Below are 23,092 nucleotides of genomic sequence, written 5' to 3'. Positions count from 1 at the left end.
TACAGATGTGTGAGACTTTTGCACCCATTTTACCTGAATATGGTTGTCATTGACTGCCTCAAGCCTCCCCACATTGAGAGAGATCTTATATCTAATCAGGGTTTAAGGAAGAGAATATAACTTGAGCTTCTGGACACATTTGAGATAAGAATCACAAGTTGCAGACATCACAAGCAAACGTGTCAGACATGTAACCTGGATTCATTTAATGCATGTTTTCGGGGACACTTCTGCACCTGGCTTGAGATCATTCCGCTCCCTTTCTCTGCAGATCTGAAAAACAGAACAAAACTCACCTTTCTCTTCACCATACATTTGCTCTATCTTTTTTTTAACTGGCATCCACTACAGTTTCTGCTGAAACAGCCCTTTTCACTGGATTTCCACTTACAACACGTCCAGGTCAGAGTACAAAGGTGTCACAGCATGTTCTCTCACCATAAAATACGGCTTTAATCAAAGAGATCTTTTCTCGCGGGAGAGCTTTTTTTCCATCAGGCATTCAACTTCATGAACATACGGTGAACAAGAAGTTCAAACCACAAAACCGTTCACACAAAGACGAAGGTGAACAGTGTGAGCTCGAGCCAAAGATGCTCTACGTTTAAGGGAGTATTGCTCCTTTTTTTTTTGGCAATTGGCTTCCAGAGAATATACAGGCCATGAATCTACACGAATAACAAACAGGCCGATAAGATGTCACAACTTTCTGGTTGAATATAACGAATATTATGTTTTATACAAATAAACATGTTCAAGTCATGGAAATAAAACCTAATGTAACAACATGTAGTACAACTTTTTTTTAACTTTACATTAAAGAAGTAAAGATTCTCTTCCTCCCTTTCAACATCAGCCCTGCCCGACCCTTTACTGCCCACTTGGGGTCGCCGACGGCATTGAACTTAAACATGTTTTTTTTCCCCCAATAAATCCAATTTTAAAGTCACTTTTAATAAATGGAACCTTTAATTTTTTTTTACTCTACTCACCTTTTACTCTAATAGAAACCCATTTATCATTTTTATTTAATTCAAGTAGATTTCAAAAATACATCACACATGTTCATTTTTTAAATTCTTTACATAAATGTTTTTAATTCTCCTTTGTTATTTATTTAAATTAAGTTAATCCAAGGCCTAATTCTATTAGCCTAATTTTAAGAGTTTATATAATGTATATCTATCGATCAATAAATCTTAGATAAAACCGATAAAATGACACAACACCAATTAATTAATGGTAACATAATTGTTAAGTAACTTCATATGAATCTTTCCTGACTTAAAATGAATGCATACTCTGTATTATTCACTATTTTCATATCTTATCTTAATGCCTCAGGTCTAGGGAAACACCTACAAAAGCACTTTAAAGTTTATATGTACAATACAGAAAACAGCAATTAGGATCATTAACAATACAGGATACAGAGATCATACAAACTCGCTTTTCATAGAATCACAAATGTTGAAATTTGCAGATCTGGTCAAATTTAAAACAGATCAAATAATGTACGAAGCAAGAAATAATCAAATGCAAAAAAAACATACAGGTAATGTTCATGGAAAGGGAGGAGGGGGGAGAAGCCTCAGTCTTGTTTACATATGAAAATCATGTGCATATCGATCTTCGGAGTGACTTTGTTGAACAGTCTGGAGACAGAAATAAAACAAAGATAAAATATAAATCTGTTTAATAAAAGGTACATCATTTTTTATAAACAAGTATATGGAATAGGACATGTGAGAACCAACGATGACAGTAATAATGTATATTATGTATATCTTGTTTATTCACACCTATTTAGCATATGCTTATATATTACAAATATTATGTTACAGTGTTTATATATCAATATATATGTATTTCTTGTATGGATATCTGTGTAAAAATATGTGGCAATGTGCCACAAACAAAAGAATAATTTAAAAGGGGTAAGAATTAAAAAACACTCCTTTTTCAAACTAAAGGGTTTTGTTATGTTTTGTTTTTTCTTCTGCTTTTTTGTTTAAATTGGTGTTTTTTTTATTTTGTATGTACAAATAATTTGTTGTTTGAAAAAGTTAGAAAATAAAAAGAAGTCATTCATTCATTAATTTATTAATTTATTCATTCATCTTACCGACAATTTTTGGGTTTAAGTTGTGAGTAAACGTCAGTGTTTGTACATGATTCTCTGGTTATTACTTATCACGTCTTTTTTAGCTTTGTCGACGAACACATGTCCTGCTATACGGGGATGATGCTGCACGTGTGCGGCGATGAAAGATGAAAACAGACAGCAGAAAGTAATCCTCAGCATTAAGCTGCTGTAAGTGGGATGAGATGAACACCGTGGCTAAACATCTCAAGACTCAAGACTCCTCCTCCCTGTTTTTGTGTCATCGCCACAATGTGCAGGATTGAAATAGTGTAGGTGTGATCATCGCGGACTTCAGGTGGACTTCTGGAGGAAAAAGTCGGTCCACAAAACTTGCTGATATCCACCTGGTTTGGTTGATGGTAAGTCTGCCGTGTGTGTGTGTTGATGTGTGAACAGTAGGGTAAAAACTTAAAACCAAATAATATATCAAAAGTATTTCTAAGTGGAGTTGTACACAACTTACGCTCAAATGTCTCATACAACTGTCATTTCAGCAGGTGTTGGTGGCGAGTTATTTTCACACTGCTGTACAGGTGTTAATACATCTCTCCGGTCATTTACATGAATACCTTTTATTTTCTGTTTGTATTCACCGCTACTCTCAGAAGCACAACAGCCATGAGTTGACAAGCTCCACGTGCGGCTGAAGTTATTCTGAGGCTGAATCCCAAATTAGCAGTTCCGTACGCTCAGCTGGGCTTTCCATGGCTGATCCAGTTATTCAACAGTAAAGGCCCAGTGAGCTGAGGTAGCCCCGCCCACTTCATGCTACACAGAGGAATCTCCAGCACTTGTGTTGTCTTGACCCTTTAAAGTTTTGAAATTTGTATGTAGAAAAATATACATAACCTGACCGTGGGTTTGTTTATTCCGTCTACAGATGTAGCCAAAGTTGACTGATCGCCTCACCTGTTCCTCCGAAAGAAGATGGCCACGGCAGCTGAGGACCCTCACCTCGGTTATGGTCCCGAAGAGGAGGACGAGATCGAGTACGACTCGGACTCGGACAGTATCCTGTCCGACGACTCGTTGCTTCCTGATTACATCCTGGAAGAAAACTCCCATGGAAGATCCGTCACCACGCTCTACCAAGCATGTGTCCGTAACGACGCCGTCGCCTTGGAGAGGCTCCTGCAGAGGGGGGTCTCCAAAGAGGAAGTCATGGAGCTGGACATTAATAACTGGGTGAGAGACATTGTACTATTGTTGCTAGCATGCTAATAAACTGCAACATAGACAGCTCGAACTGTGGGCGATCTTTTTTATTAAACCCCAAAGGGCCCTCATCTTATGAACAACACCATCTTAAACTCAAAGACTTGATGACACTCCAGGTCTCTCCTTCAGTTCAAACTTTTTAATCAGCAAAAACTGAAAAAAAAAATAGGTCTAAAAACCTGATAAAGCAAAAAAAGACTCTTTGAACGTATGAGTATCTGTTGTGTGGTCAAGTGGTCAGCAAGAATGGCAACCTCGAAGTCCCATCTTAAGTGACTTTTTCCAACTCTCGCTGACAGAACGGACTGATGGTGGCGTGCTGTAAAGGATTCCTCGACATCGTCTATGGTCTCCACCACTGTCCTCACATAGACATCAACCATCAGGACCATGAAGGGAACACGGCGCTCATGATCGCCTCGCAAGCAGGTGATTCATCCCGACACAACCCCTTTTCTAGTTTTATTCAAAATTCTTGATGCTAATGTCGTTTTTTTTTTTCTTCTTCCAGGCCACATTAGCAGTGTCATGTATCTTCTCAACTACTTCCCTGGTTTAGACACTGAAATCAGGGACTGCAGAGGCTTCACGGCGCTCATCAAAGCGGCCATGACGGGACGCACCGATGTCATGTCTGCACTTATTATGGCAGGTACGTCAAGACTAATGTGTTATTGTTATTGTATTGTATTGTATCATATTTTGGCCTTGGTACAGAGGTTCGAACGATCACCTTCCTGCTTGAGGCAGCCTTTCTCTGTTGAGTTTGTTTGGATTTATTCCAGGCACTCTAGTTTCCTCCCATAGTCATATGAAAGAGTACAGGTTGACTGAGAATTATCCATTCCCTCAGGGAATCAGCAGTAGAACATATATTTAAATTGAAATTGTAACAAGGTAAACTGTCAAAAAAACATGTTATGTCATTGTTACTTTGTGCTGCTTTAGGTAGTAGATAGTAGCTTAAAAAGAGAACCTTTCCGGAGTAAAATAACTGTTAACCGCTAAATAAGACCAAGCACACCAAATGAAACAATAGTATATGCTTAAAATCTTGTAGGTTTTTATTCCAATGAGCCAAAATAAACATAGCAAATCATTCTGTAAATCTTTCTTGCTCTTCTTCTCAGTCCCAGCTAGCTAGAGTCAAGGGAGCTAGTTCCTATCAATGACAATGATTAATATTTACCTTCCATTTTAATGGTTTCATTGTGAAACAAATGAATGTTTTTATTTCCTACACTGTTGACCTATGACTTGATACGGTTGATCGGTTCTTGATCCTCTCTTAGAGAGAAGATATCTCAGCCCTCAGTTCAACCATCCTTTTAAAAAACAGCTATCATTACCTGAGAACATGTGGTGACGCTAACACACCCTGTAATCCTTGACTTACTAGTCTTGGGCACAGATTAGCCTTCGGGGTGTTTATTTTTAGGATGCACATTTTAAGAAAAGCAGTCTCCTGAACTCCTTATAAGGTTTGTGTATAAATAACTTTTCTTTAGTAGTAACACAAGTAACACTTAAAAAAAACACTTTGTGTGGCACAAAGACTACCTTATTGTGTTACACACGAGGAAAAGAAGCGGAGTTAAGAGACTCTGAAGATGCTCAGGTTGTCGACGGGAGTGACTAGAAAAGGACAAGATCAGTGAATAAACTCAGAGGGTTTTGATGTGTGGAGAAGAGAGACTGGTTGGAAAGGAATGTTGAAGTTTATTGGAAAAGAAAAAGCATAAGAAGAATACAACCAATGAGGTTTATGGACATGGTAGATACGTATATTCAGAAGAACAAAGAAAAAAGCTATGATGCAAATCGTTGTTATTCTAATTTGTATCCATGAACGATATCAAAGATTACAAAGTTTATAAAATACCTGAGGAACAGAGAAAAGAATAGGACTACAAATTGGAGAAACTGTTCATAGAAAAGTCATATTTGAATTGGAGATTCAAACAGAGAATAAAATCACACGGACAAAAGAGTGGCAAGACTTACTCTCGACAACACTCTTCCTGGTAAACATTTAAGATCTTAACATTAAATCTTGTTAACAAGAACATGCCGGACGGGGCCGTCCGGATAAATTGTCTACAGCTCTACCAAGCAGACTGAAGCCACGTTCAGAAAGTCTTCTATTCTGCTCCAAGAAGTTTGGTATATTTTTGATGAGCAGTTGTATTGCCATTCCTAGAACTCAGAAACGAATTTGACTCCATTTAAACTGAAAGGAAATATTGAAGTTAGGATGTGAAATTGAAAGAGGCATTGATACACAGAGGTTTGAGCTAGGTTATTGGAGGGTCTAGAAGGTTTTGATGTGTCAAGTGTAGTTCTCTGGTATGGGTTTTATTAACCTTTATTTTGACATCTTCCAACAGGAGCTGACATTAATGCAGTTGACACCACCAAAGCAAAGGGTGTACTGGACTGGGCTTTGAAAACAGGACGCTATGAAACGATCTGTCGTTTCAGACGCCTCAAAATGCGTCCGAAGGCAGAGCAGTTCTGCGAGAGTTACGTCCCAGAGTGGCCCGACCTCAAAGACAGGGTAGCCAAAGCCATGGCTCAGAAAACTGCAAGGGAGAAAATCACCCAACGGATCAAAACAACCTTTGGATTTCGATTTCCTCACGACCCAGAGGACAACGGTGTGCTGGACCACATGGTGCGCATGACAACGAGTGTCCACAGCCCTCTGATTTCAACAGGATGTCGTCCCCTCTGCCCAACGAGCCCTCCTGAAGTAGGAAGGAGGCGCCTTGCTGTGCCCGAACTGGTGAATAAGCACTCAAAGGAGGACCTGGAGGAGAGTTCAGTCTGTCACAGCAATGGCTCTGTGTCACACATCATTCCCTCGATCATCTCGGCTGAATCCATCCCGACCACTTGCTGCGCCGACACAGACCGAAGAGGCAGCATCCTTTCCATGGCCTCCAACAAAGTTGCCACGACGTTCATCCCGCGCAGTATGGCGAGAAGAAACAGCGTCTTTCCCTCAGGCTGCATCCCCCAGATCAACATTAACCGGCCGGCTGACACGACGCCAAAGAAAACTAAAAAAGGGAAGATGGACCACGGCTTTCTGGAGCCTCCCATTTGGAAATACAAGGAGATTAAGGAACAGAAAAAGAGAGAAAAAGCAAAAGCTGAAAAAGACAAAGTTAAACCAAAGAAGGAGAAAAAGCAAAAAAAGAAGGCTTAATTTTTTTTTTTTTTTAATTGCCATCAAGAACTTCATGATTCTTGCAAAACCAGATTCCGGACTGTGTCCTTACCCCCCAGCACAAAGACTAATACCTTCAAACCCATATCATTAAGTACGTACTATAGGTGGCTGACTTGCACAGGTATTGGCAAACCTTTGGTATCTACCTCACGGCCATATGTGACGTACCGCCACATTTATGATGTGAAAATAGACTTTAAAAAAACTGAACTGCATTTTATTTTTCACATTTTCTGCTGGCTAGAAAACTGTTCATAGAATATCCATCTGCAATTTCTGAAATACATCTCACTTGAGGATGTCATGTTTCCATGTACATACGTTTTTCTTCTGACATACGTGCTTTTAGACCGTTATGAGAATTGAAAGAAATATTAAAAAGAGATGTACACTGTTCAAATGATCAATACAATAATGGTATAGCATATATGAAGGTATGATTTTCCAGAGGTTTACTTCATTTGGACGACTTGTCTACATACACTTAATAGTGTGAGAAGCTGTGGCGTGCGAGGTTCATGGTTGGTGAGGCACTGACTCCTTTAGTGTCAGTTTCACAAGTATATAAACCCGAAAAGGGAAACTTATTCAATTGGCTACTGGTTATTAACATCAACAGAGAGGGCGACAACAGAAGCTCCCAGAGAACCACCACAAAGGAAGTAAGTGGCAGAAAATGAATGACTAGATTTGTGTCCGTGTTCTTCAATCTAGGTTAAATAATTTGAATTAAACAGTTGGTAAGACAACAATTCCAATCTCAGCAAGATGATTATAGGTCCTAACACATGTTGAGTTGCCATTATTATTGTGCACAGAACAGATTATCCATGATTAAAATCATCTGTTGTAAGATCTAAAGTTTAGATTCTCTTAATATTTTGCATTTATTTAGATTGTCAGCAATTATTGGTTTCATTCCGAAAAGTCATCATTAAATCAGTGAAACTCTTGCTATTATTTTAATGTTTTTCTTTTGCTACTATTATGCATGTTTGCCAGGGTAACCAATCCACAACGTGAACACAAAACCGTTTCATGGCAGTGGACCAGAAACTGCAGTTGAATTTGGTTGCATTAAATTTCCATCAAGGTAGAACGTCGGAGAGACTTTTTGATCAAACAAAAGAAACAAAGCTTGAAACAAACATGTACATTTTTTTGCCGTGCTGCTTGGACACAAATTAAAGTTCAAACCTGATTTTCTCATCACACTCATGTCGAGTAATGCGTTCCCTTTTAGAGTTATAGGCAAAAATGTATTTCCATTTAAGTCTAGCGACAGGAGCTCAGTGGTTTTCGTCTTCAATACAAGATGGACAATACAGACCAGGGCTGTGTCTCAAATCGCATACTTCTCTTAGTTTACTAGAAGTTAGTATGCATCAGGATAGTGTACATACTAACTAGTACGCAAATTCTCCGCAGATAGTATGTCTCAAATCAAACACTGCTGCTACACACTAACAGGAAATGACGCGACAGCTTCTTCTTCTATTTAACGATGGTTGCAACCAGCTGTTTGAACGCTATCGACACCTGCTGGCAGCACGTTTTGCAAGTTTGGAAAAAGAAATAAAGAAAAAATATGAGAAATGAAATATTCGTGAGATATTTAAGCTGGTATCAGCACCGAAGACGTGTCATCCTCCTACTGCTGCTAAAAATACACCTGTAAGTATATGAATATATATATATATATATATATATATATATGACGTAACTTCCGTTTACAACGTCATTAAGATGGCAGCTGTTTAGGGTGGTTAGTGTCCATCGAACCATACTCAGTTTTGTGGGCGTGTTAGTACGACAATTTAGTGTGCATGGCGCACTAAATTCCGCATACTAAGAATTGAGATGCACTTACGCACTAAAAATACTAACTTTGAGTACGCTAGTATGCGATTTGAGACACAGACCAGAAGAATGGAAGTATATGGATGTTTTTAGGTGCATCTTTTTAGAGCACCTAAAAGAAGATGAACTCTTTACTTAAATATAAAAACTAGTTGTTGTATTGCGAGGAATATCTGTTAAGACACTAACATAACTATATATTTCTTAGTTCATAATACAATCGTTTTGTAATGTTAACAGTCTCCTCTAGATGGCAGTGTGTTTCCGGGTCATTACTTCCTGACGACCCGGAAGTAGATCTGCGTATCGTCTGGTCTTCTCTCAACAACATGTCGGTGAATCTCGCAGACTTGTCTTTGCCTCAGCTGGAGGGTTTGAAAACCCAGCTAGACACGGTACTGTAACTCTCGTGTTTCTTCACTGGTCGGTCCTGGATGCGAGTCGCTAACGAATGTTTGTGGAGCCATTGTGTTGTTAGGCTAACAACAATGTTAGCTCACCGGCCGGTGCTAGCAGTAGCGTGACAGCGATGCGGGGCGTGTGTCCTGCGACATGATGTGTCCGGATTTTTATTTTTGTATCTGCTTTATTTACCCATCTGAGTAATAGTCGAGCTAACTAATGTCTCGGAACGTAGTCGTAAATAAACACGCCTCTTCTGTTGTGATGCGATCTACATGTGTGACGTTGTACCCACATGTATAACTGGGTTTAAAGTCATACTAAAATAAATAGTTTGTCCGTTTATATGTTTTATTATCCAGAACATGTTTGCGTGACCTACACATTAAGTTAGGTTAAGATGAATAAGCTTAATTTTTATCACACGAAATGCATGAATATATATTTTTAGTCGAAAAGATAAATATTACAAACGTCTGTTTTTTGTTTGTATTTTATCACTATTCAGTCTCTGCAGCGAGAATTCTGACCCGCTCTAGTAGAAGAACTCACATTTCTCCGATCCTTAAATCTCTTCACTGGCTTCCAGTTTCTTTCAGAATCAACTTTAAAATTCTGATTCTTACTTTCAGATCTATTCATGGTCAGACTCCTCCTTACATCAGTGATCTGATCCAGCCTTACACCCCAGCTCGGGCTCTGAGGTCTGTGGATCAGAATCTACTGATGGTTCCTGAACACGGTTCAGGACCAGAGGAGAGAAATCCTTCCAGACTGTTGCTCCTAAGCTTTGGAACGATCTTCCTCTCCCTCTGTGTTTGATGATCTACTGACTCCTTCAAGAAACATCTTAAGACGTTTTTATTTGTTCAGGCTTTTCCTTGATTTTCTGGAACTCCTGTTGTGTTATCAGTTTTATCTTGATCTTTAAAATATATACTTTATTGAATATTGTTTTGATTGTTTAAGCGCTTTGTGACCCTGGTCTGGAAAAGCGCTATACAAATTAAAATTACTTACTTACTCACAGTATTGTGGTGTGGCTCTGTACTATGATTCTCTTTTTATTCTACGTATAATTGTACCCTTATTACAATCAATATAAATAATGTTTTCTTTACTGTAATGTTTTGCAGGAGGTTGAGTTCTTCACATCATCAATAGGTCAGCTTAAAGTGGTCCAGACCAAATTTGTTGAAGCAAAAGAGAGTTTGAATGTCCTGAACAAAAACAACCAAGGTAAGGTGACGCATCGTCTTGTTCTGAGAATGGGAAGAATTTAATTCTGATCATATTCCTCTGCTCTTTAAGGGAAAGAATTACTGGTGCCACTAACAAGCTCTGTATCCTTTTGGAGTTTTAATTCCTTTTGTTTTATTCATGTCAGACACGCCACTTAATGTTAAAGTTTTTTTTTAAAGATGCATCCTTGACTTTGCCTCTCCACAGATGTATGTACCTGGAACATTAGATGATGTAGACCATGTTGTCGTAGATGTGGGGACAGGATACTATATTGAGATGGTAAAGAAATGTTTTTTTTTTTATTAAAGGTAACCAGCGGGCGACGTTCTTTTAAATGAAATGAATACCCTTTTTTTTTTATAGAGTGTTGAAGATTCAAAACCTTTCTTCAAACGCAGAATAGATTTCATTACAAAACAGATGGAAAAGATTCAGCCAGTTCTTCAGGAGAAACATGCCGTCAGTCAGGGTGAGAAGATTATGTGGCTTTCACGTTTTTTTTCCCGATTTGTTTTGTTTATTATTCAACACTTTGCTTTCTTTGCAGCTGTGATTGAAGTGATGAATGTGAAGATCCAGCAGCTTCAACAAGGTCAACAAGCCAAGAAGTCTTAAATAAGACGGACCAGAATTCTTCATTTTTTTGGTTTTCTAATAATGACTGCAAAAAAAACACATCATGAGATAACATTTCTAGTGAGAAATAAGTGGTTTGATTTGATTCTTGACCTGGTCTGAGATGTCTAAGCCTTCTTGCAAGATTATGGCTCCAACGTCTCAGACTGTTGAGAATGGGCGCCATCAATTTTATGAGCAGATCATGTTCCTGAAGCCCAAACACTCTTCTCTGTGTCCACATCTTTATTTAAATAAAATGTGTCTGTAAAGATAAATTTGCATCCCTTCCATACCTGCTGATTCTACAACACATTACAAATATATTCATATACAGCATTATGATCATACACTACTGTAAAACTAGTTATTAACATTAATAAATTATCATACTTTATAACAATATCCATAACACACAAAGTATTTTATAAATAAGGCCAGGTATAATGCTATGTTGTAACTTTTTGTAACCAATTGACAATACTCTAGTAGATAATACATGTTGCATATATTTCTGATATGCTTAAAAATGTAGTTGACACAACAAACTATCATTAGGCTTTATTACACAATATATTAGAGCACTTTTCTAATGGTTTATCAGGTCAACTATTAAATAACAACCAATTATGTTGCAAGGTACAATGGGCCGATGAGGCCTCATGAAACTGTAATATTTTACAGAGGACAGTAGGGGGCGCCCTTATCTCGAGAGGGATTCATTATTTATCTTAAATTGTGTGACGATTCAATTGAATTTCCAAGCAATAGATTATAGAGCGAACAGTGACCTCTAGTGGACTCTGAAAATAAGGACACTGTTTTATCAACACATCGCTAATACAAGGTTTAAAGGGTAATAAAGTGATCATTATAGTCATATACTAGACCTGTAATGACTATTATCACTATTAAAAAGCATTAAAAAGTAGTAGAAGAAGAAGCCGTCGAATAATTTATGGTCTGTAGTGACAGTGTTTAGTTTGAGACAGTACTACCCTGTCCTATTTGCGCACTTGCCAAGTACATGCATTATCCTCATGTGTACTATAAACCAGTGCACTCAGAGAAGTGCACAATTTGAGACACAGCCTTTGTCTCCCTCTACTTGCTATCCTTCCATCCCAGCTGGTTACAGCAGAATGTCATTCACAAAAAGTCTGGTTCTGTTCAAGGTTTCTGCCTCAGAGGCATTTTTTCCTGCTGCTGATTTGTCATCTCTCTTGATTGAATTACATTAACTAATCACTGATTGGGTTTAAGGGGAATGGTTTGAAATATTTATACCTGGTGTGGATCTGCAAACTGGCAGCGTTAAGACTGTTTTCAGGGTGGTCGGTGATTCAGCTGGGAGGGTTGAATTAATATTATTGTAGTTTTGTTTTAAAATAAAAACAAAAAACTTGAACAAGATTACAAACTCACGTGAGAACAGTGTAATGTTATCGCCAATGACATCAGCTGTCGGTGGCCATGCTAATGAGGAAATGGGAAAGGTATTGTTTACAATTGACAAAACAAAATGTTTAATTATATACTAGTTGAACAATTGCACCAGCCTAACATTTTCTATACATGTTTCCATAAAGCTCTCTGGCAGGTGAATGGAACTCTTATCTCTCGCTCGTAAACAGATCGGTCGACTTCAGTCTATCTAGCCCCCAAAAAATATGGAGTAACACGATTAATTGCCTGTGCTTTGCTGGACGCTCAACATCCTAGAACATTTTAGTACTAGGACTCGCCACGAGAGGGAGACAAAAACCAAGAAATGGATCACCCTGTTAAACTCACGCTCACCTGCTGGACTGAATTCAACTGTAATTTCCGATTGTTGATTGTATTTTCAAATGTTTAAATTTTCTTTCAAATCACCCTTTCCCTTTTTTTTCTAACTTTTACCATTTACTCTCTCTCCTTCCCCACATTTTCCTACGTCCGCTGAAATATGAACCGCCATTTTCACACTGACTTCATACAGTTGCTTTAGCACAGCAGGCTAAATGTCGGTTTCTTGAATTGGCCAACCACCGCAGGGCAATTTTAAAAAAATAAAATAATGTATGTAAAAAATACGTAAAACACATAATTATTACTTGTTATTGACACTTAACCCCAAACCCCCTGCACTTAAATCCTTTTAACACCCAACCTAACCCTTAACCTAACTACACTCTTTGTTCATTTTTAATAACAATACATATTTTTTTAACCCCCCTCTTATCCACTACTCAATAAAAAAAACTCATTACCAAGGACACTGATGGAGCATCATGTCAATCTACTGACTCCCATCGTAGGACCCTGGTTTAAATCCCAGACGCCTCATCTTAACATTTAACTATTCTACTTGAAAAAAAAAAAGTTTTCTTCTTCCTATTTTTACATTTTCACCCCCTTGATTTCTTTTATATCTTACCTTGTTATCTCCATCATAATCTCAATCTACTCTCCCCGGTGACAATTACATAGCCTTCGACCAGGATTCTCCCTCTGACCACTGCTTCGTCCACCTGAACCCGTCCTACAGGCAGTAGTTTAAAGGCCTGGACACACTGCACTTTCTTTCGATTCAATGTGCATTTGATAGATTTGTTATTAGCACAGGTTAGATAAGTCCTCTACATGTAAATGTATAGCATAATAAACAAGTGAGGTGGAAAAAATATATTGTGCAGCACAAACCATACTGAACTTTGCTTGGTTGTTGAGTGTCCCTATGTTTTTGTTAGAACGCAGGTGGAGACTTAGAATTCACTAAATTTCTGCTATATTTCCAAAACAACCAATTTTTGGTGGTTATTAGTTGAAACCAATAAAACCAAAAGGTAGGTTAAAAAAAGAAACCGTAAAATTCAGCCCCTTTTCTTTAGCTTGAGCATCGTTTTGCTTATTTTTCACAACTATTAACTTTGACAGTAATACAGATTTGGACTTTTAAACTCATGAACATTAATAATTGGAAATTACACTGGAATATGTCAGAAAAACAACAATAGCTTTACTGCAAATGATTCAAATCCAACACAACACAGAGTAACTTAAAGACCCAAAAATCCTCTTAGTGTTCCAAAAAAGCTTGTCTTTTTCTGTTCACTTCTACTCCTATTCTCGACCCTCTTCAAGGATGTTTCCTGTTCTTTCTGCAGTTGTCTTTTTAAAGTTTTTGCTTTCTCGCGCTCTTCTTCAAGATTTTGTGACAGTTCCCTTTTGGCCTTATTACATCTTGTTAATGTATTGGCCATTTCCTTTATTAGAGACTTGTTCTCCCGGTTGAAGTAGTCCCTTTCATTTTGTAGGAGGATCGACGTGTGTTGCTCCCATTGTGTTTGGTTTTTCTCAATTTCATCAATCTTCCTACGTAATTTCCAGTTCTCTTTTTCAACCTCACACAACTTCTTTATCAGAGATCCTATCTCTTGGATCATTGTCTCCTTTTCTGTCTTTAAACTGTCCCTTAGTAGAGCAAGTTCTTCCGTGGCAAACATGTTGCCCGACGTAGATTCAATCGCTGAAGTGTCTGATTTCATTTCTTTGGTTATTTAGTTCCGCTTTTTTTCAAAACTAGTGTTGGTCCTTTTTGCAATATTGCAACTGCTGCACATGGTCACTCGAAGTATGAAACTCTCTCAAAAGAGACATATGTACCACTCTTTGGTCAAAAATCCATGCGTCAAAATAATTAAAGAACAATAAGGAACGGTGTTAACTTTGAGGTTCTCGGTGTGGATATTTCGCCTCTTATTAACTTTTTGGTATGAGATTAAAGCATACCCTTTAAGAAACTGTGTCTGAACATTAAAGCGCTAGACTTTCTTGTAAGTCAATAACAAACATTAAAGGATACAATACTTTTCTGCAGACAAAAGGGTCAACTATGTTTAAAAAAGGCATGCTAGATATCCAACGGAGATTTTAAAAGGGCTTTGAAATGCCTCCCTTTCTTCTTTTCCTTTCGGTTGCTCCCCATCACAAATCTCTCCTAAAATTCAACATTAAAACTATGTTTTGGGCCATTTGATTTGTCTTTAGTCTTCTATAATTTAAATCAGTCATTAGTTTTAATCATTTGTAGATATAGTTCTTCACCGTCACCATATCATTTAACTTTTTATGTATTATTTAAATTCTCTTTTTTTAAATATTGTTAGGCATACAGCAAGAATTTGGTGACAAAAATGTTTAATCATTCATTTTGAAAACCACATGAATGAAATGTGTCTCACAGTGGAAGTCACCTCACTATGCATGTGTTATAACATTACACCTTTCGTCTCGTCTGCTTGTTGAGAACAGCCTGTACGAATCCGCAGCTTCTTTTTGAGGTTCTTTACCTCCTCACGCTCGTCCTCCAGTTTCTGTATGAGTTCTTTCTTTGCCAGATTACACCTTGTTAGTCTATTTGCCATTTCTTTAATAAGAGACTTGCTCTCTCTGTTGTAAAATTCCCGTTCCTTTTGGATGAGAATCAGTGTCTGTTGTTCCCGTTGTTTTTGGATCTTTTCCATTTCTTCAATTCTTCGATGAAGATTCCAATTTTCTTTTTCAACCTCGCATAATTTTTTGATCAGGGAGCCTTTCTCCCTTATCAGAGCCTCCTTCTCCATCTTCAAGCTGTCCCTCAGAATAGCAAGTTCATCAACAAAGATTGGTTCGCCTGTTTGGCATTCATCTGGATTCTCCATTTTCTGTCTTCTTCAGTGGATCTAACAGTTCTTCAACATTTTCTATAATGAAGTCTGAGCATATTGCAAGTAACTCTACCACAGATAATAATTCAACAGAGATTTGTGTTTGGAAAAACTTGTATTATATGACCTTGCTTTATTTCTCAAGCAGCTGTGTAGTTTGTTTATTGGCTCTTAGCTCTTTGGTGTGAGATGAAAGTAAGCACTATGAGTCAAACACAAAGGCAACTGACTTTGTTGTACATCACAAACAAACAATACAGGATGTGCTGTTGCTATATTAAACCAAATCTTTATAGAGATGTCATCGTAGCGATGGGCAGATGAAGCCTCATGAAGCCTTGAACCTTTCCATCCAACTAGTTTAAGAAAAGGTTCATTTCTTGAGGCTTCATGTGCTCACAAACCCCCTGCTGGTCAAAACCTTTATTGACGTTTAAACTGTTTTTTGAGGCCTCTTGTTGCAGGGGAATAATCACTGCCAACAGAAATAAAATTGATTTTGTACGTTTCATTCGTCAATCTTTTCTGTTTTGATTAATATGTCAGTAATGCTGATAGTGGTGTAAAATCCTATGGGATATAAGTGTTAGTGTTTTCCAAATATGGGACAGAGATGAGACGTCAATAGTTCTTGTGACTTTATTTGTTGTTGTTTGAAAACAACAATTTCTCAACAGTTGTGGGACTAAGTCGGTTTATTTTCTTAGAAACAACTTCTCCAGCTTTCGAAAAGTCTCTTTCGCATGGTCCTGAGGAGGCAGGGGTGCACAATTATCCCACAGCAAGGTAGGTATATTTGACTGCCTCTCCCAGTACTGCAGAGGATCCTCAGTCCTGCTAAGATTCAGTTCTGCCAGGTAACGTTGTGCTTCCACTGTGGCATCAGAAAAAACATTTGTTTTTTCTAGATTCTGATACCATGGCATCCAATTGGCTCCACTCATTTCCTTGTAACATGTATAATACTCGAAGGAAAAACAATAAAACGAAAAGAATATTTGAAAATGTTTAATATCCTTTTAAAACATTATTATGTGTATTTTTTATTTTCATATAATTACATCTACCCTCCCAAAAAAATGATACCATTTTGGAAACGATTTTGCGGCCCACTTGCAATACCTTCGCGGCCAACAGGTTGGGAATCACTGCCTTAAACTATATTCCCCACCCAACGAGTCCTCATAATGGAGCCACAGGTCTTTTTTGACGTCGAACTCGCCATCATCCATGAGAAGGGTCACTAGGTCGTCCCATATTGTATTGTGCCTTAGCCTCCTGTTAACAATATAAGATCATGATCTTGTGTGTTCGAAAAGAGAAAATCTCTCCCCCTTTGTGTGGAACTCCTGCTGTTATTGAGCCCCTCTCCTCCTCGTGGTCTTCCTTCAGTGCTGTGTCTCCGGGTGATATTTTAGCACTGTTGAGCAAGATGAAACCCTCCTCTTGCTCAGATGACGTCCTTCCTTGTAGGCTCTTCTTCAAAGTGTTTGATGTAATTGGCCCCTGGGTTACAAATATGGTGAACCTTTCCCTTTCCACAGAGGTTTTTTCCCAATTCATTTGTGGAGACTTTGCTCAAAAAGCCAGGCTTAGACCCGACTGACCTCAGTAATTTCAGGCCTATTTCTAAGCTCCCTTTCCTGTCCAAGATCTTGGAGAAGGTGATGTCTGAGCAACTGTCTTTGTTCCTGGATCAGAGCGACATCCATGAGAAGTTTCAGTCTGGCTTCGGCAAACATCACTCTACTGAGACAGCTTTACTGAAAGTGTCCAGTGACATCATGATGTTGACTGATTCGGGTCAATACACTGTTCTGGTTCTCTTGGATCTGTCCTCAGCCTTTGACACAGTTGATCACCAGATCCTGCTGAGAAGACTGAGTGATGAATTGCACTTAACGAACGGCCCGGGCTTCCAGCAACTCACAAATTGACAGTCCTGGACAGACAGGACATTTTACAATTCAGCATCCCAGCCTGACCCGGAAGCAGTTTGCAGGCCAACCTGGCATCTCTCTTTGGGCCCTATGGGTACAGTAGAGGGTCAACGAAGAGAGGGAGGTCACATGGAGCCATGTGTTTGTGTGTCTCCCTGAACCAGATGCAGAAATGATTCCAACTCGACAGTTAAAATTCCTTGGGGATTGTGGAATACTAAAAAGTCAGTAACTTCCCAGCACTTCTTGATGCTGGTGGCTAAATGTTATTAAGAAGCAACCGGACAAGAAAGCTCTACAGAATTCCCATTCCACTAGTGGGATATTCTATTGAATACCTGCGGCTGGAGTTAGACGAGGAGTCCTCTTTATATAACTCCACTGCAGCGATCACTGAGCCTTTCCCCGCCGGAGTTGGCGGTACACTAAATGAACTGCCTATGGAAATTTGAGAATGGTTAATTGGTCTTTCTCTTTTTATTTCAGGGTCCTACTTTCATGGAAACATGCCTACATTGCCCCACGAGCGCGCCTCTGTGCAATTTGGAAGTTACATTAAATCATGGTAACGTACAGTATAGCACAGCTAGACAGTCAAAGAAATGTAATAGATACCACATACTTCGTATTAACATTCATTGAGAGTGAAAGTGTAATTCTAACAGGATATGATTTTGAAGTATATATATTTTTTTAATTAAACAATCCCATATTTCTGTAGGATATTTGTCAACACAATTAAAATCTTCCCTATACACAGTATCCTGTTGATCTTGAAAAAAAAACACCCTTTTGATCAACTTTACTCTTGCTTCAATATGTTTATTTGCTCCTTTTTACCACCAAACAAGATGATGAAGTGACGTCACACCATTCTGCAGAAAGGTTGGTTTCTTTTTGTTGTGGTGTGCTATTTGTCTGTGTTTTATTTTATTCTGATGCTGTTTTTTTGTGTTTTCAGAGAGCCTCTCACACAACACACACAACATCTGTGCAGGCAGCAAGGATTGTTCGGCCACTGGACGTTATTATGATGACCGACACCGATCATCTTATACTGTGCTCCATGGACACTCCTTCCTCCGCCATCTCATCTCTGGTCCTTCTCATGGGTGTGGTCTGCTTTTTGGCCAGCTTGGGCCGGCCTTGAGTCTGTTCACCTGTGTATTATATACATTTGCAATGGGCCTGATCAGTTGTTTGTTTGTTTTTATTTGTTCAGGCTTTTCCATGATTTTCTGGAACTCCTGTTGTGTTATCAGTTTTATTTTGCCCTTTAAAGTATATATTTTATTGAATATTGTTTTGATTGTTTAAGCGCTTTGTGACCCTGGTCTAGAAAAGCGCTATACAAATAAAAATGACTTACTTACTTACTTATCAGGTCCAATATTTAACGAATCACATCAACAACGAAGCATAAATTTGCAATTTATGAAAAACTGTTGTTGGAAAATTGATACCTCACTACAGGAATAACATAATACTATTACTGTATACCCCTATCTGTTGTTAACTGGTATGTTAATAAAAAAGACAGTACAAAATTACTTTCTTGTTATTTTTTGTTGCTTGCGAATTAATTTAATTCATCACTCCCTCATTCCATGTACCACCAAATAAGCCATTCAAGTAGGACAAAGAAAAAATACTATTTTAAATAATATTCGACCATACATTTAGTTCTAGTGTTGGATTTGACCTGCTGGGTATAGAGAAGGTTTCACATTTGTGCACTACTGCTATATACACTGATCTACATCTTCATTCTTTAAATGTTTTCACGTCAGTCTTTCTTTTTCATGCCATCATTTCAACTGTCCACACATTTTTACTTTGAATACTAAAACATAATACGCACTTCAGTTTACATATTCAGCAGAGTCAGCCTTCACACTGCATTTAATTCTGGAAATGCAAATTGTTCTACTTTCGTTTGCTCTTTGTTCTTATTCGGTTTTTATGAAACCTGCTGTGAACTGGAACCTAATTTCCTGAAGGAGATCTCCAGAGGGATTAATAAAGCCTATTCAATCTAATGTAATGTATTGTTTAGAATAATCCATATAGTTATACTAAAGGTCCATCAGATGGTAGTTGTGTGTTTAAAAAAAAAAAATATGACCGTTAATTAAAAGGAATATTTTGTACATCATCAAATTCTACATTAGAAACCACTGAAACAAATAAAGCTCATTAATGAATCAATTAAATTCAAACCAATTGCTTCAAACGTGCGTGTTTGTATTGTACAGGTAGTTTCTATTTAGAGTTTATTATTCTCTGTCCAAACCTTTATTCATGACTTTGTAACCCAGCCGTTTAATTGTTGTTTTATGTTTCAATTATTTTAACTGGAATAATATAATTTAACCCAGTTGTTATTTTTGTGTTTTATGTTTTATTACTTTTCAATGCTTGTATCGCATTAAGACACTGTCACTTTAAGACGGCCATTGTTTTTACCTGTGTTCCACTGACGAGACGCGTGTGCGCCAACGCTCCTGCATTTCTATTGAATACACTCGCTTGTCACTCTTAGGTGAGCCTAAACAATACGTTTATATTATTGTTCATATTTCTGTTTATATTTCTGTGTGTAAATGAATGTTGTGTCGAAGCAACTATTTAAGTTTTTGTGTGAAACTTGAAGCATTGTTTTATAACTTTATTCAAGTGTACATTTAATTGACAGTATTTTATATTGTACTGTTTCACTTTGTTTTGAAAGTAAGTTGCACTTTATATTTTGTTATCGCGTGGTGTTCAGATGCATCAGCGGCTCAGAGACACGTGTGTGTTAAAGCTCCTGCATTTCTATTGAATACACTCGTTTTTCACTCTTAGAACTTCACCTGTTCTTTGATGGTTCCTGTCAACGATGGAGGAAACATCTGCTCAACAACTACTTCCAGGATCAACTCTTGAGTATTTCAGGATTTGTACTCACTCTTTTCACTTTGATTTTGCTGGCCAGCACAACAAACAGACAATATTATTTTTCGTTTAAAGACAATACATTTTCCAGCCAAGGAGGCTATTTTGTTTTGTTTGGTTATTGAATACTGTGTGAAAGTATATTTTGTTTATATTTTATAATAGTTTATACTGTGTGTGGTGGATGAATGTGCTTCTGTCCACAATTATTTTATTTACTGGACTGATAGTAAATTGCTATCAACCCTACCTTTTCCACATTGGTTACCACTTCTTTACTAATAGCGATATGTACAAAATATTCATGAAGTAAACAAAGATCGGATGTTCTACATGTGTCTACTTCATTACAACATATGTTTGAAACCATTGTTGGAATACCTCGACGAAAGCTTTTTATTTTGAAACCAGTTCAATTCAATTCAATTTTATTTAAAGTGTCATATCATAACAAAGTTATCTCAAGACACTATACAGTTGAAATAAATAGTTCTGGTTCTCAGCGTTGGATCTCAATATTTGAGCCTGCTACCATATTTTGGGTTTGTGGGTAGGTTGTTGCCTAAGAAGTGAAAAGGTTTCCAAACTGTCTCGAAATCCTCAATGACCGAAACTCTCTGTCAAACACCCACATTTTGGATGGAGCCTGAGGGGTTCATAGCGGTGCCATCATGTGAGCCCGCAGTCCGCGAAAGACCGACCCACGCTGAAGAAATCTTGCGCGTCTATTGCTAAGATTACGGTAAAGACGCTGAACGCTAGCAGATAGCTTGAGACAACTTGGAAAAAAAAAATTCTCACACAATAAATTAACAGTAATAATGTTTTATGTTGTTTTTATTCAACCTGATGCAATCCTGTTCTATTTTCTTTGGACTAAATGATTATCATTTATTTATATTTATTATGTTTCCATTTATTTATTTTAACCAACAATACGAATTAACTAATTTAAATTGTGTTAATAGCGCTATAGCAGAAATGTATCTTAAACTTTTATGGGGTAAATTCAAAATTTATATCATTATAATCAGTCAATAACTACACATTTATTTTAAATATCTTATAATGAAATTCTTAAAAGTTTGTGAAAAATTCAACTGGATTATGATTCATGATGACCTTGACTATTATCCTGAAAAAATTGGCGAGATTTTACCGTAGAAATTTGAAAAAAATGATAATTAAATAGTCATTAATGACGACATTAAAAATTAAATACAAAAAAAAATCCTTAAAAGTTTGAAGAATTCCACTGGATTATGATTCATGATGACCTTGACTACTGTCATGGTGTATTTGGAGAGATTTTACTGTACAGATTTTGAATAAATGATCATAAATATAGTCATTATATGTTAATGACGACATTTTAAAAATTAAATAAAAAAAAATCCTTTAAAGCTTAGTGAGAAATTCCACTGGATAATTATTATTCATGAGTATTTTCACTACTATCCTGGTAAATTTGGAGAGATTTTATGTAGAAATTTGAAATACACACACTCCAAAGCCTCGACACGGAACACCACATCATTAATATGATAGAAGTAAATATGCATATTCATATAATTGGTTTAAAGTCACTCCATTTATTTGAGATGATAGTTTTCAGGTGCAAGTAATTTGTAAATAAGGTTGTTTGTTGGGGAAAACATATCAAAACTGCTCTTCCTCCATGTAAAGCAATTCAATGGTTGGCAAAACGCATGGTTGTTCATATATAACTTTGTGTTAAATGTCTAATACAGTAAATACTGACGTCTTTAAGCTCCGCTCAAGGAAAGAAGGCTAGCAATGGGTCAGTGAGGTCTGCTCGCTCAGCTGGAGGTGGATCACTCCTTGTTTCAGTATCAGGCAGACAGTGGATACACTAAATATGCCTGAACAGTGATTTAAAATTTGAAAATTGAAGCAACAATTTCTCAGAATTATTGTTGCTTAAAGGGAAGTCCAAGTCGCCAACATGTTTTATGCAATTGTTAAGGGTATACACATTTGGCTGAAAATAATCCGCCTGATAAGCCCTCAAATAGGTGGGTTCACGTCCCAATTTGAAGGTTACAGCTGTGGTGTTCCTGTCCCTAGTTGACACTTCAGATTTTCTACCTTCTCACGCTCGTTTTCCACCTTCTGCGTGAGATCAGTGATTCCCTGGTTGCATTTGGACACAGTGTCCGCCATATCTTTGATAAGCATCGCGTTTTCTCTGTTGAAAGTTTCCCTCTCTTTTTCCAGCAGGAATAAAATATGTTGCTCGTGACGTTTCTGCTTGACCTCCATATCGTCAATGACTCTACGCAGGTGTTTGTTTTCTTTTTCAACGTTTGCCAACTGCTTGATCAAGACGGCGATCTTCTGAACGAGCGTCTCCTTCTCTAATCTCAGGTTCATCATCTCCACGACAAGTATGTTGTTGTTCATGTCGCTCTGCTGGCTCACAGATCCTCTTATGAACAATTTAATCAGAAACTTAAATTGTCATCTACTGATGCATTGCAAGTTGATATTCTTGCATATACATACTTAACTGCTCCGTTTTCCTGGAACAATTAAATATGTTAAGGTGTGGTTCTACTCATGTTAATGTTTGTATATATATATGATTTTTCTCTGACCATTATTTCTGCCCTGTCTTGCTCAATTAAGCTCAATTTGTAAACATCAAAGCAACATCTCATTACCTTGGATAGCAAAACTGCCCTTCATCGTGTACCCCACCTTTTACCCACAGATCGTATGGAATGGTTGTGGTCCAAATTTTTTCGGGTTGATAATAAGTGAATACCCTTTTTTTTAAATG

General features: G+C 37.6%; 2 protein-coding genes across 2 annotated transcripts; both read left to right on the top strand.

The window, feature by feature from the left end:
• The first annotated feature begins 3,073 nt into the window (after window positions 1-3,073).
• ankrd33ab (ankyrin repeat domain 33Ab) lies at window positions 3,074-6,575 on the top strand. Its single transcript, XM_087801148.1, has 4 exons — window positions 3,074-3,331; window positions 3,664-3,793; window positions 3,876-4,016; window positions 5,752-6,575. Exons 1-4 carry the CDS (start codon window positions 3,074-3,076, stop codon window positions 6,573-6,575), a joined length of 1,353 nt encoding a protein of 450 aa, XP_087657274.1.
• Window positions 6,576-8,751: 2,176 nt separating this feature from the next.
• Window positions 8,752-10,999, top strand: pfdn5 (prefoldin 5). Its single transcript, XM_087800591.1, has 6 exons — window positions 8,752-8,854; window positions 9,998-10,100; window positions 10,173-10,204; window positions 10,311-10,385; window positions 10,470-10,575; window positions 10,654-10,999. Exons 1-6 carry the CDS (start codon window positions 8,789-8,791, stop codon window positions 10,719-10,721), a joined length of 450 nt encoding a protein of 149 aa, XP_087656717.1. The 5' UTR covers window positions 8,752-8,788; the 3' UTR covers window positions 10,722-10,999.
• Window positions 11,000-23,092: the final 12,093 nt, after the last annotated feature.

Source organism: Callionymus lyra, chromosome 10 (genome assembly GCF_982586985.1).
Source record: "Callionymus lyra chromosome 10, fCalLyr1.hap1.1, whole genome shotgun sequence".
In the NCBI taxonomy this organism is placed as follows: domain Eukaryota; kingdom Metazoa; phylum Chordata; class Actinopteri; order Syngnathiformes; family Callionymidae; genus Callionymus; species Callionymus lyra.
Note: the sequence above shows the minus strand (reverse complement) of the source record. Positions and strands in the feature narration are given on the sequence as shown.